Here is a 15,675-nt window from a genome sequence, read left to right on the forward strand (position 1 = left end):
AGCAACAACTCCCAAGTTAACCAAAATAGAGATTGAAATATCATTAATGTACCTCAAAGATTGATCAAATCAGCTTAAATTTTATCAACCTCTCTTCTATCCATTGCAACATAAATCTTGGGTTGACCCCTTGATGTTGCACTCAATTGACTAAAATCCTTGTAAATATGATCTCCACCACATATCCAACAACCTACCTTTAAATCCATTTTTGTATCTATGCCATCCACTCTATGGTTACATCTCCTATCATTCTAGTTGGACCTATTATTGTTTACTTTAGGGTCTCCAATGACTTAGAATTAGGGAACCCTAAATTAGATATATTTATTTTATTTCAATCATATTTATGTTATCTTTTAGCCAGGCACAAGAATTTGAATCCCCACTAAGGCGATATTTTGACATCAAAATGAAGCTGATAGAAATAGGTAGTCATTTTGTAAATAATGGGCACTCATTATGCTTTAAGATTTCAAAGCTAAACTTAAAACATGAGTACTCATTTTTCTTTCATATCCCAGTGGTTATGGGTACCCATTTCTATTATAGTCATTATTTAAATACAAGTCATATTTAATTTGGAAATATAATGGTTCCCTAGTTTAGAAATGGGTTGTTGTTAGGCATCCATTTTACAATGGGTAATTTTTAGTAAAAAAAAATATCAACCCTCACATTTTGATTTGGATTTTGGCTTGGAAAAGTCATGGTGATTCAACCCTTAGCCTTGGACCTACAAGTTATTGGATTTGTGTGAATGTTGTCATTGATGTCAAACCTGGTGACCCTATTAGGACCAGATGTGTTGTAAGAAGTTTTGGTATTGTAGGTTTAGCAACAATGGAATATAGGTATGTATGTGATCTACTGGAGTCATTTCGGGATGATCCTCCTATCTAGAATGTTGGTTTTTGATTATCATGGTTTGTATCTAATTCTGGTATTAGCTATATGAGTTTTGATCATATCAGTTACATTGATCATATCAGTGGTATCAATTATATCAATCATACCAATTGTATCTATTGCTATTCGAATGATTATATTACATCATGCTTTATGTTTTGAAATCTATTGTATCTATATCTGGAAGTTAGGAGTTGTTCATGTGCTTGAATTTTTTGCTTATGGGTCCCTATTCTTGGGTTTGATAGACCCTTGTTTTGTTCTAGTAATTGGGGCACACATTTGGTAAATGAAGTATGTGAAGGAAGAATTTAGAAGTTTGGTAAAGGCTGACTTGGTTATCATATTTTTTGGTCCACGCATGTTTTGGATAATGTGTTGATCTGAGCAATGTATTTTTGTATAAGTCACTTGTTCTTGGCCAACATATTATCTTGATGTATGTGTTCATTGATATATATACATTTAGTAGATGTGTGGATGTGAAGAATATGAGGTATAAGAAAGCATAGCGTGTGTGCTATTCAACAAAGTATGTTTATGACATTTAGCAGGGTAAGAATTGTGCAAGCAATAGAGTTAGTGTGCAAGAAGTATACAATGTGAGTAGTATATGAGTGAAGGTGTGTGAAGAAAAGAGAGTGCAGAAAGTGTTATAGTAATCCTTTATTAGATCTATTGCAGACAATTATGGGCAGTCTTACAGTAATAATATACCAGATCTGTTGCAGGAAGTTATGGACAATGTTGAAGTAATCATTTACCGAATCCGATGCTAGTTTATGTAAGTTGATATCTAAGCTTATATTGGAATTGACTTCATGCATTTGGATATGCAACTTTCCTCAATTTATTTATATCTATTGTAGTGAGCATTCCGGTAGTGAGCCATTCAATAGTGAGCCAACCTTTTCGTAAACACCATATAACTTTATAATTCTAAAATTGCACCCCCTTGCAATTTGGACCGCATTTCTGGCCCTCACCTTAGTTTTCTCATCCTCATGCTTGATTAGGGCCTATTTATGTCTCTACCATGAAATAAATGTCATATTATATCATTTCACCTTGCTAAGACCCCTTAACCTTGGCCCAATTTAGGGTAGGACCAGGGCGTGGTGCCTTGGTCCTCACTAGGACCATGGTGCCACACCATGGTTCTCCCTAATTGGGGCCCAATTTAAACCCCTTGACCCATCTCAAATTTGAGTGGTAAATCTTGCTCCATATCAACCTATGTTGGAAAATTAATTTGTTTGATGAGAAGAAAGTATATAATGAGGTTTCCGCATCTCATTTGGGCATAAGGTAAGAAAGCATAAGGTGGATACAAGGGATAAGTGAGATAAATACATTCAATAAATCAAGCATTAAAGCATTGAAGCATTCATCTTTAAGGCTGCATATTCTTCATCTATCAATTGTGGAGCAACATTGCATCATTAATTTGCAAGAATGTGTGTGTGATTGGGGTTTTGTCATGTTCATGCCATTTTCATACAACATATGTGATTACATTCAAGAAGAAAAATATCATCATCACTCATTGTAGATCCAAGGTATACCTTTCCATAATTTATTTTAAGCATTTACAATATTTCATTCAAGCTTGATTCCAAACTAGGATTTAACTTAGGCAAACCCCTATTCCTAGCCTTTTTCCCCTTCTTTATGTGTACTAGAAACATGTACAGACTTGTACTTTTCACAATAAGCATCATTCACAAAGATGACAGCCCTTTTTTGACACGCAGAAAGTTCAGAGGACTGTGGTACTGCATCTTGGTCCCCACTTTTTAGGATCTTTTTCGAGTGTCAGATCTGACTTTGCTTATACTACTCAATTATAGGTGCTCAGCTCAATCCCACATTTTTAACTCACTATTTTACTAATTTTATCTTCATTTTTCAGAACTTTATCCTATTTTAGCATTTCAACTTACAAAAGAGAGGAAAACCCACAAAAATCAATCCAATCCATTCAATATTTAGTCCATATCTGATTTGTAACTGAATCTAGTGGATTCCCTTCCCTCTTTTGAATGTAAAGGTTTCTAAAGTGAAAATTGATTTGGTGATTTCTCCCTCCTATGTTGCAAATTGGCAAATCAAATTTTCCACTTTACAATAACTAGCTATATTATCTTAAGCATTAACACTCTTTGTGGTTTTTCCCATTTAAATTTTTTATGTATAAAATTTGGTGTTGAGTTTTTTGTTGTGTTATTTGTTTTTTATTTCATATTCATAATTTTAATTAATGAAGTTGATATATCAGTAAAAGTTGGAGAAGTGTGGGAATATTGATTCACCCCCCTCTCAATATTCCAGTCCATTCAACAAATTCAACAATTACTATCAAATCTTGGTGCCTTTTTTGAAATCTTAACCACTTGTGGGAGATCCTTGTTGGTTGAATCATGGCACCGATGTGTATGATCGAAGAATATCATTTAGATGAGGAATTGGAGATATCTCTTGAAGATATGCAAAGTATGGAATCTACGAATGAAGAGTTGAAAGAGAATGTGTAGGTAGCAGATGAATGCGTGTAAAAGCTGAGAGAACAAATCTAAAATTTCAAGGTCAGACATAAGGAATTTAATAATCAGTTGAAGTAGGTGAATGAAACCATTAAAGAAACGATGATGAAGATTGAGGAGTGGAACAAGAAGTGAAAAAGTTAAAGATAGAAAGTAAAGTTCTTGAAAGTAGCAAACTTTTGGAAGACTTTATTAACATGCATAAAGCTCATTTAGACAAGACTATACTAGGATTTCAGATCAGTAAATGTTCAAATCATAATGATAAAGACAAAGGCAAGGAAGTCAAAGTTGAAGAAGAAAAGAATCCTGAAGATGCAAGAAAAACCAGGAATCAATGATCTACTCCAAGGAGACTACCGATTCATCAACCGAATGCACAAAGCTACCCATCATTTAATGGTTATTATTTTCAATGCAATAAATATGGTCATAAGGTTGCAGACTGTAGAAGCATTCAATGTTACAACGGCAAGAAGTTTGGTCACAGAGAAAATTACTATAGAAATCATGCTATGAGTCAGAATCATAGTCCGGTTGGAATGAATAAGGTAAATATTAATAGTCCCTTAAATATTAAAAATAGGATAATGATAGAAAACTAAATGGGAGAAATTTTTTATTAAAGCGTAACAGTCTCTAGGAGATCTCAAACTTGACTCTACCTTAATCATGAAATCTTCAACCGGAATATATATGTATATGCATATGCATATGCATATGTATATGTATATGTATATGTATATATATAGGGGAAGAGCACCAGTTACAGCCCATATTACAATTTCCTTAACTCCTTGCTCACTCGACTCTCCAATTACTAACTTTAAAGAAACTAAAAAAATGATAACTAAAAGTCCATTAATAAATTTGGCATGTGCCAATCGCTACATTGGTACCCTTCACCTATATGAAGAAAGAGAAATGAAAGAAAATAATACTTATTTAGATAGATATGAATTAGGATTTTATCAAAATGTCCTAAAATCTAAGTGTTATGATATTGAATGTTCAATCTATAAATAAATATTAAACTTTTTAAAATAATTGAATTCATTTTAATATTTATTCTAATGAAAATTTAAATCATAATGGGAGATAATGTGACTAGGTCCCGTTAAATATATGTATTAAATATATATATTTAAATGAAAGAAAGAGAAATGAAAGAAATTAAATATATATTATAGATTTATTTTGTGCTTTTCTAAATTGATTTGATCTTCTAAATTTGAATTTGATTATAAATTATTTTTTACTTTAAAATTAACTTAATTATATTAATATATTTATATGATTTTTTAAATTAAAAAATATTAAAGCAATGAGCCTTGATGATCTTTAAACTATGTTTAACTTACTATTTTTTTACATAATGATATTTCTGACATTTTTAATATATTATTAATTAATATTTTAATAATATTTATTATAAAAAGTTAAAAAATTCATTTATGATTCATTCATTACAATTAATATATCTTGTAATTCAAACTTAGCTTAAGAACATTCGAACTAGATCCAAATTATAAGATTTTTTTAAGAAAAAATCCAACAACTTAACTATTAAACACAAACAACCCATGATCGCAACCTGACCTTGTTAAAAGAAAAAGCCATCTTGGAATAATACAACTTTCTTATTATGAATAAATAAAATTATACAATTGAATAGAATGGTCTTGCAATGGCCTTATTTGCATGACAGGCTGTCGTGACAGCTGTAATTTTGAATTTTTGTGAGCACATACGAAATATTGTTTGCAGGCGTCTACAAGTGAGTGATATGTTGGAACTAAAGGTTTTAACGATGAAGAAATCCATCTAACATTTAGGTAGATCAGAAGGAGGTGGCGGCAATTTGTCTGAATTTCGTGGACCGTCCTCGGTGAGAAATACCATAGCAAAACCAAGTGCAGAATGAGATTCAAAATGGCAATGCATAAGCCAAACTCCTGTTGTTCAAAACAAAGTACATATAATTTAGCTCTAAAGTAGTAAAATCTGAATCAAGAAAATAGTTGTATACACATATACACTGTTAATCTGTTGAAAAAAAAACGCATTAAAATATTCATATGCAAATTAAGTAAAACTAGATTACCTGGATTGTTGGCTACAAATCTAATGGCCGCCCACCCACCAGTAGGAACTCCAACAGTGTTCAACGTCTGAGGATTCACCAGATTGAAGTTTGCAGGATCCGTTTGGGAATTATAGTTACCGAAGCCTTGTCCCACAAGATAAACATCATGCCCATGAAGGTGTATGGGATGGTTTTGCAATGTAATAATTGCAGTGTTCTGAAACACTATTTGAACAGTACTATTGAACTTCAAAACTTTAACTTTTGTCCCCAACTCGGGGGTCCAAAGACTCAGTGGAACATTCCCAGTGTAATTGAATGCCTGAGGAGGATTACTTGGGAAATCTCTGGTAAACACTCCATTGGTGCCATTATAATAAGCTTGTAATATGCTTATCTCGGGGTCCACGAATGAAATGTTATTAAGACTTCCAACGGGCCTTACACCATTGTTGTCTGTGCAAGAATTGTCCATACAAGGAACGAGTCCGAATCCCTCTGTTATAAACATCTCCTCATCAACAGTCTGTGGGACAGAGGACCTCAGGCTTCTCAGGGCTGTACTGAACTTGAATGCGGTAGCCGTATCATCATATGCAGGAAAGTTGGGTAAGAGAGGGGCAGATGCAATATATGTTTTGTCGTTGCCTTTGTATTCCAGTATTGCAGTTGTAGTGGTATTTAAGTATTCAGTCCTTCCAGGCTGACTATTGTATACGCGGGTGCCAATGTAGTACTGCCCTAACTTCTGATCAGCAGTTATGAGCACATCCATGGTATTACCTGGCTGTATGAGCAGCACATCAGTTGTATATGGTTTTGTATAAACCGCGTCCACTGCCACAACGGTCATTTTGTGCTGCGCAATCTTGAAGAAGGATCCATGAAGCATGCCAGCATGTACAATCCTCAGCAGGTACCTTTTTCCACTCTTAACTGAAATATGGCTAGTATCTGCATTTGCATCGAAAAAATTCTTTCATTACTCCTCATCACAATTTCGTTTATGGGTATGACTATCGGTACATACTTAATATTACGTACGTACCATTGGCAGAGCAATTGAAAAAGTCTCCTGGCTGGCCGTTAATGGTGTATGCGTCGGAGTTTGCTGGTACAGTTCCTGTTTTAATCGCATCTGCGATTACATCTTCCACATTCGCATTCCACCATTCACCTGCACACCATAAACCAAGTTTATCACTTCATGACCCAAATCTCATCACTAAACAGCTTTTGAAAACATAAGAGAGAGCTTGGTACCGACCCAGAATAATGGGAATCTCAGCATCCGGTTTGGGAAAAGGATAAGCCTTTCCAGCCCGGGGTTTGATGACCAATGCTCCATGCACAGTGGCTCTCAGATATGAGATATGTGCATGCCACCACAGCGTCCCTTCCTGTCCTGTAATTGTAAACTTGTAGGTAAACTTATTGCCAGGAGTAATGGGACACTGCGTTATGTAGGCGGGTCCGTCTGCCCAGCAGGATTTCAACTGCTTTACCCCATGCCTGTCAAATCACAAATAATAAAATCTCAACGTATGTTCTCTCTAGTGTTTATGAAACTAATGAAGACTTTGATACAAATTGGAGAATAGTATTTATTACCAGTGTATAGTCACGTTATAGGGCCCGTTGTTGTCCACTTCAACAACAAGATTATCACCTTCTCGAACCTCTATAGTTGGGCCAGGAAACTGTCCATTCACTGTCACGATCGTCTGCGTGTTACACACTCTAGTCACGTTCTGTGTTCCAATCTGTAACACAATAAACAACATGATTAAGCTCACGATCAATTCAGCCTGTAACAGTCATTACATCAAGCTTAACATGATATGCTTCTAGTGTTGAAGGGATTATAATAAAAACTAGAAATGCTCACTGTGAATTTGTGGTGGACAAGAGCTGCAGAAGCCGTCCATGCTGCTACCAAAATTAAACAAACAAGGGAAGTGGCTAATTTCACCACACTTGACAACCCCGCCATAGTTGATACTTTTCTTCTTTGCAGGCAAACTTAAAACAAAACTTTTGAAGCTATGGATCAATTTAGACAAGGGAAACTTATTTATAGAGGGAGGAGAGCAATTTCTAAATCAGAAGAGCGATAAGAAATCCAATGTAAACGCGTGTTGAAGAGTTGACATTAGATGGTCAAAACAAAAACAAAATAAAAATAATTGCCTCGCCACATGGAGTCGGTACAAGTATAACTGGTAATGAAGAAATCTAATGAATAGAATATTCTAATTACAGTATACAGCATTACAAACGTTTTCAAATATCATAATAATGAAGATTGCAGTAATAGTACTATACAAATATTTATTATGATCTGAATATTTATTAATTCAGCAGCTAAACTTCTGACATGTTTTAATTAAGAAAAAAATATTAGGAGTTGGAAGAGAGAAAAAACATTAAAGAGTGTTTGGCAAACAAGATTTATCACGAGATTGCAGTCCTTTTTTGACTAAAATAACAGAATTTATTCTGCGTGACTTTGAAGCATTGGTTCACATTAATGCCTTAAATGGAACCCGTTGGCGTCAGTTTTTTACTCTGAACATCTAGAAATTTTTGACTTTCATATCTATTTTGAAGGGATTGATATCGTTTAACATGCTTTGCTGCATCCTCTACACACTCCAAGATCGATATGAACGAAATTGACGGGCAAGTGATTTGTCATAGACGCGTGATTAAGATTTATTTTGTCCACTATGGACTTTATTTATAATAATTAAGATTTATTTTGTCCCCCATGGACTTTATTTATGATAAACCTTAAAAGTGGTTTTCCCAAAGAAACACGTCAAAGAAATTTGTCAAGGCGTGATTAAGCAGCCTAGAATTGATGTATATCAAAAGTTTTGGAAAACTTTTAAAATTATAACTGCAGATCTTCCACACGTTCAGGTCTGAAAAGGTGTTGGAGATGCCCTCATGAATTAAGGGGAACATCTATGCAGCTAACTAAAATGTATGTATGTGAAGGAGATGATTAGCTTTTTTTCTAACACCCTCTTTATACATTATGCGTTTTAGGCAGTTGGGTAGTCAGAGTTGAATTAAATGCCTTCGATCACATCAAATAATCTCTCTTCAAAAAGTCTAAACATTATGTTCTTTTATTTGATATAATACTGAAATTTATTTATTATTAAATTTTAATTTAGTTTTGGATTTTAATGTTTTCTACTTGATATGATGTTGAAGTTCTTTAGAGGTCAAAATGGGTTCTTGAATTATTGGTCAAGTTGAATAGTACTTAATGAGCCCACCACAAATCAAGTCTTGTTGAGTACAAGGCCCCAACATCATAAAGGATGAGGTCAAGATCATGTCGTATGTGAATTCGGTACGATGGATACTCCCCAAGAGGTTTCAACCTATAGGTTTGTGCTCAGATAGCTAAAAATGCTTTGTGGATGATATAAAATCCTCCATCAAAAAAGTTTGTTTATACATAAATTTTTATTTATTTAATAAATTATTCAACTAATAGATATGATTTATGATTTGTTTAGTAATAAATTAAATAGATTAAAGATCTTACAAATTATTAGTGCTAAGAATTTTTAATCTACTATTTTGTTTATTGGATCTACCTCATCCCCTCTAGCAATACCAATTCCACTATTATTTAGTTTTGGGTTAAAATAATTACAATAAGAAACAATGATTAGCTAGCTAGGATAGGCCAATGTTTAAATTTAGAAATTTTTGATGATGTTAGTGCATCACATGAACATATGCGTGATGTGCTAGAGTCCTTGAGAAATTGTGCAAACTTTAAAATATGGCCCTAGGTCAACAAGAAGAATTAGAACATGGTAGTTAAATTTGGCAATCTATTGTGGAGAAAGGTCAAAGTTGAGGGCTCAATGCATCTTAACATTCCAAGGGAATTGATGCTAAAGAAAGTATTAAATTAAATATTAAATTGCAATGATGCGATTTTTTCCTTATACTTTTCTTCTCTTTTTCTAAAATTTTAACCCTAAACTCTTTATAGCCCTTATGAATTCAATTCTCAACTTTCATAGATAAAAGAGTTTTCAAGAAAAATAGTCTATAAATTCCCTAGAGAACTATAATATTTACCAAATTATCCAATAATTCAAAAAAAAATTTAAATAATTAAAATGCACCTTGTGAAGCCCAAACCTATCCATGCTAAGTATAATTTCACTGGATCCCAACTTAGTGGCCAAATGATCAATTTGAACTATCAAAATTCCTTATTTCAATTTTTAGTTTTTTCCTAGGCAATAATTTATCCCCTGCTTCTTACTCAAACCAAACTCTACACCATGCTCCTTTTCTCAACTTTAAATAAGGAATTATATATTTTCTACTAATGATGAAGAAATGAAATTATCAATAATTCCTAAGTTAGCCAAAATAGATATTGAAATACCATGAAAGTGCTTCAAAGATTTATCAAAGTGGCTCAATTATCAACCTCTTCTATATGTTGCAACATAAATCTTGGGTTGACCCCTTGATGCTCCACTCAATTGACAAAAATTTCACTTTGTATGATCTCCACCACATGCCCAACAACCTACCTTTGGTTCCATGTTCCCATCTATGTCCTTTACTCTATGGTTAAGCTACTTATTATTCTAGTTGGGCCTATTTATATTTCTATTCCTTTTTTAATCTACTATTATTATTCATTTAAGTGTCTTCAATGACCTTAGAATTAAACAACCCTAAATTAGATATATTTATTTTCTTTCAATCATATTTATTATCTTAGGTTTAGTGAGTTTAGTAACAAACATTGTAGACACATAAATCTCACCACCAAATTAATTAAATATTTAATGTTTATATTTAATTCACTAACAATTCTTCTATTAATTAAATTGATATTTAATTAATTCACCCCCTTCCTCTATTGATTAAATAAATTATTCAATTTATTTGATTTAATTCATTTAGCCAAATTATAGATTATAATTAAATAAATAATTTTTATTTAATTAAATCCCCCTTTTACATTTAATTAAGTCCCCTTTTGACATTATAATAAATCAATATTTATTTAAATCTATCAAATACAAATCGCACCAATAAATTGAAATAAATTAATTTTATTTCACTTAAATCCTAAAATCCCCCCACTTGCATTCTCCTACAAATTCACTTAGCCACTAATCCTTTCTTCTAGAATATTCTAACCTCTTCCAATTTAGCCTAATCCCCTTCTAATGGTTTTCTCATTCCTTAAGAAAAGGGTCCCATCTCAAAAATATGCAAAGTCTGCATAAAGCATTAAAAGCTTTAATTCTTCAACAAGATAACCTCCAAAGTCTTCCAAAACTTGTAAGGCTCTTACAACACCATTAATGATTAATTCAACCATGACCCTTGGTTAGAGACTTTCTCTCTAACTTAACCATTCCTTTAACCCATGGGTCTCTTCAAGCATGCATTTCTTTGACCATAGTTATCCCTTTAACCCTTGCACAAGAGTTTATCCTTTGGATAAAATCTTTATCCATTAACTTAACCCTAACCAAACCCCCTAGGGTAATCACCATGTCTTCTCAGACATTTAATGCCTCTTCTCTTTCCTCTCAAGCCTTCTCATGTTGAAAATTGTCACCATTTCATTGGTGAAAATTGTAAACATGGATTGAGGATCACCAAATTCTCAAGCAATCCTAACCCTTGTTAAGATTATTCAATCTTGACCATCTAATTGCCCATTTATTTTATAAATAGGCCTCATTATTTCATTATCAAGGATGACAGGTTTTATGCATCCAAGTGATAGTCCATCAAAGTCATCAAATATTAGCTTTGTCTCTCTTTGTTTTAATCATAATCTTTAACATTTAGGAGTATTTTAATCATTAGTTCAGTATATATCCTGTTAGCATGGCATGTTAGCATAGCATGTTAGCATATCACATTTAGTTTCATTATCATACCATAAATCTTCATCCTAGAAAGCTTTGTTATTATCATATAGATCTTAGTTTCTTTGCACATAGATCATTTTTATCACACATCACTCATTCTTGGAGTTGTCATTCCAAAGGTTAGTTGCTCAATGATCTAAGAGCAACCATGAATTGAGGAATCCTATGAGATAGAGAACAATGGGACGTCTTGGAGGGATTGTGTATTTAACTTGTTTTGTTTATTAGATCCTTGCATATAATGTTTCATTGGTATGATTGTTGTTTGTCTCTTAACTGATAACTAACCATCTTTCAGGTATACATTTTTGGTGCTAATCATGGGGCTCTTCCCTCAAATTTAACTTTTGGTTGCAAATTTTCACGCAGGTTCAAAATGCAAGATTTTCTAGCACTTTTGATAGATCTTTTAGTGCTTACAATATTTTTTCTAGTGCTTTTGACCAACCTTCTAGCGCTTTTGACAAATATTTTAGCGCTTACAATAGTTTCTCTAGTGCATATGAATGTTTCTGTAGCATTTTTTACCTTTCTAATAGCTTTTTTTATTAATATCCTAGTGCATATAACTATTATTCTAGCGCATCTGCTATATGATCTAGCCCATTTGCCATAGACAAAAGGCCAATTTTGTAACCTTAAAGGAGAACTTAGGCTTGTCAGCCCATAATCTTGGCTAACTTTTTTTTGAAGGGTTTTGCAAGTACTAATGTGTGTTGCAGGTCCAAGGGAGTTAAACTAGTTTTTGCTTTTATTTCACAAATGCTAAAAAATAATTCACTTCCTTTTCTTGCAAGGGTAAAAAGAATTCACACTTCAATATTTTTTTTTCACAAGGATAAAAATAACCCCATCCTTTGTTTGGTGCTCTAAAAAGAATCTCACCTTTTTTTTCTTACAAAGGTTAAAAAGAACAACAAATTAAACCTTTCCTTTTTGCAACCAACTCACGTTGTCTTTTGGTACTCTTTAAAAAGAACAAGACAAATTTTACTATTGTTGTGAAAGGATAAAAATAACCTCATCCTTTGTTTAGTGCGCTAAAAAGAATCTCAGCTTCTTTTGCAAAGGTAAAAAGAACAAACCACATTTCTATTTGTTACGAGGTTTATTTTCTGACAAAGGTTTTCAAATTTTCTCAAAGTTCATTGTTGCAATCATTGGCTCAAAAGGAATACTCATTATTACTATCTTGGGTAAAAAGAACATCATGTTTGTTGGAGCAATATCTCCAAATAGAAATTAGATCACTTTGCAATGTTAGCATAAAAAGAATAAAACTTGTTTACCGTGCTTTGAAAGTGATAGGTATATGCTCTCCCCTTAATTGGGTGATCAAAAAGTCGGACTCACTCTTTTTATTTCTTTCCTTTTTACAATTAAGATACAACCTTTAGCAGGCTTCCCTCCCAAGAAGCCCATAAGGTCAGTGAGAGGGGAACAACCTAAGTGGAGAATGACTAATGCCAAGTATTCCAACCCACTATAATCAAATATGGATATGATGAAAATCATGTCCAATGGTTTTGCTCATTGATTAGCCTTTCCCCAGTATCCTTGAGATGCGTAAAGCCTTTGTTCTAAAGGTAGGGAAGCCTCCCAAGATATTTTATCATAGAAGACTAAACGGAAGCCTTCTTAAAAATCTTTAAGAGTAGAGGCTACGCCGATTCAGTTATCCAAACATTTCTAATATCATAGTGCAAGGGTGGGGAAGAATCCTCTCCGAAGACACTCACAATACATCTCCCAAGAAAACAATCCTCTCCAAAGACACTCACAATATCAGAGTTTTTGAATATTTTCTAAAAATAGAGCAATTGGTTTGGCAAAGCGGATTCCTGCAATTCTCAAAGGGTTAGATCCTTCCCTTGTTCTAGACACTTCCTCTACTGGGTGACTACTTATCTTGTCAAAATCTCTTTTTGACCAAGTCAGGATGCTCTTTTTCTATTTCTGCCATAGTTTAAATTTAGAAAATATTATCCTCCTTTAGTTCTGAACTCTGATTTTTGGCATAATCAAGTTTTTGCCCTTCATATTCTATGGGAAATTTTAGAATTATCTATAGTCTAGGGTATGATTTTGTGACTGTCAAGCAAACACTTATTATGTATTTTTTGTTTATATTAATATTCGGCTATGGCCCTTTACTGATAAAAAAAAAAAGATAAAATGAAAATGAAATCTTTCTATTATTAATCAATATTCACCTTAGACTGACAAAATCAAGTTCAAAACAAATATTTCAAAAATATATTTCCAAATAAATCCATTGATGGACTAGACATTCTCATAATGATCAACAAGATGTTGAAATGTAGTTGCTTCAATAATGGTCAAAATATCAATGACATATACTTGTAATTTTTAGATGGTTTCTTTTGCCTAGGATAATTTATCAATTATAGATAGTTTGTAGGGAGGATACATTGATAGGGTTTAAGGTTGATATCTATCTAGTGAAGATTGAAAGAGAATACTTTCCCAGGATCAAAAAGAAAATGGAGGATTTGGATGTAATTTGTTTAAGATGAATGATTAAGATTTCAACTACTAAAAATAGTAATTTGTTATAATCATAAAAGTATTGAAACTCGAGAGGGAAATACATTCATTTTGAAATGGTGGAGGAATATTAAGATTATTAAATAATAAATTTGTTTAATTACTTGAAAATTATGATGTGACAATTAAACTAATTAAAATCATTTAATTGATTAGTAGTATGGTATAAATAAGACTAATTAAATAATAAAATTAGTTAATTAGTTAGGAGTACAAGCCAATAATAATAATTAAATAATAAAATCATTTTATTTAATTTAGTGATGATGTAAATAATATATCAACTTAATTAAAATATAGTTTATCTAATTCATTTGGCAATGAGGATAATGTGGTTGGGAAATGTAGATTATCAATAATGTTGAATGTGATGTTTTAAATTGACAATAGAAAAAAGATTCTTGGTATATATTTAGATTTAATATTTTTTGTAACAATTATGAGAAAATATCAATGAACTTTAAGCCGAATGCAATGGCAACGTGTAGATTGAAATTCTAGAACCTTCACTAGCATCCACTCTAGTTGTGCCAAAATGGGCTCTAGGAAAGGGTATTAACAAAGATGAAATCATATCTATTGAGGTTAGGAATAAATGTCTTGGCTAATTTGATTGTGATATTTTATCATCAATTCATATTTTTTACTTTTAAAAGATTCCAACATCAAATCAATATTTTTATCCTTGATTATTCACATCTAAGGCTAAGTTAAGCCCATTTTAATTTCATCATATTGATAATATTATTAAAATAAATAAAATACTAAGGCTTTCATTATTCAAAAGGAATAATTTTACAATTATATTTCTTCATTATCAATAAAGAAGGTCGTCTCTTTAGCAAAGTTGCAAAAAATAATCAAGAAAAGAAGATGCATATATTTAATAAAAACTATTAAGATTGTATAATGACTTTATATTACAAGTACCTTAACTAATCACAGTATTAAATATGGAAATCGTATTATAACATTGCATATCTCTATTTCGAAAAATAAATATTAAGACTTCCACTATCCAAAAGGAATTATTTTGCATTATTAAAAAAGTAATAACAGAGTAAATAATAAGGCTTTCTTTATCCAAAAAGAATGGTTTTCCAATTATTATTCTTCATTCTCAACAAAGGAGATCATTTCTTTAGCAAAGTTGCAAAAGAAGATGCATATATTTAATAAATATAATAAGATCATAAAATGATTTTATATTTCAAATTATAAGTAGTCACACTACTAAATATGATAATCATTACATATCTCTATTTTGAAAAAGTGATGAACAAATCATGTAATTTGTTTGACAAAATATCTCAAAGAGATGTGTTCCACTAAACTATAAGGATTTCAAAATATGTAGAAAATGGATTTGCTTAAAAGACTTTGGATACTTTAGGCAAAGATGATAATGGTCACTCTAACAATCAAATGAACAAAAAGGAAAAGAAAATCAATGTATTTCTTCTTTAAAAATTATTTTATATTGTTAACAATAGTTTTGTACAATATATGTCTTTTTTTCCAATGTCAAATCTATCATAGCTTGTAATAAATATGTATTGGCTTTTCAAATATTTATTTCATTTAATTTTATGTCGCACATGTGTAACTGGTAATGATTGGATAC

The 15,675-nt window shown here is 32.1% G+C and overlaps 1 protein-coding gene across 1 annotated transcript; it reads right to left on the bottom strand.

The window, feature by feature from the left end:
- Nucleotides 1-5,138: 5,138 nt before the first annotated feature.
- Nucleotides 5,139-7,531, bottom strand: LOC131051119 (laccase-12-like). Its single transcript, XM_059217638.1, has 6 exons — nucleotides 7,427-7,531; nucleotides 7,150-7,301; nucleotides 6,806-7,050; nucleotides 6,587-6,715; nucleotides 5,557-6,492; nucleotides 5,139-5,407 (listed from the first exon to the last, which is right to left on the bottom strand). Exons 1-6 carry the CDS (start codon nucleotides 7,529-7,531, stop codon nucleotides 5,277-5,279), a joined length of 1,698 nt encoding a protein of 565 aa, XP_059073621.1. The 3' UTR covers nucleotides 5,139-5,276.
- Between the last annotated feature and the right edge of the window lie 8,144 nt (nucleotides 7,532-15,675).

Source organism: Cryptomeria japonica, chromosome 3 (assembly GCF_030272615.1).
Source record: "Cryptomeria japonica chromosome 3, Sugi_1.0, whole genome shotgun sequence".
NCBI lineage: Eukaryota > Viridiplantae > Streptophyta > Pinopsida > Cupressales > Cupressaceae > Cryptomeria > Cryptomeria japonica.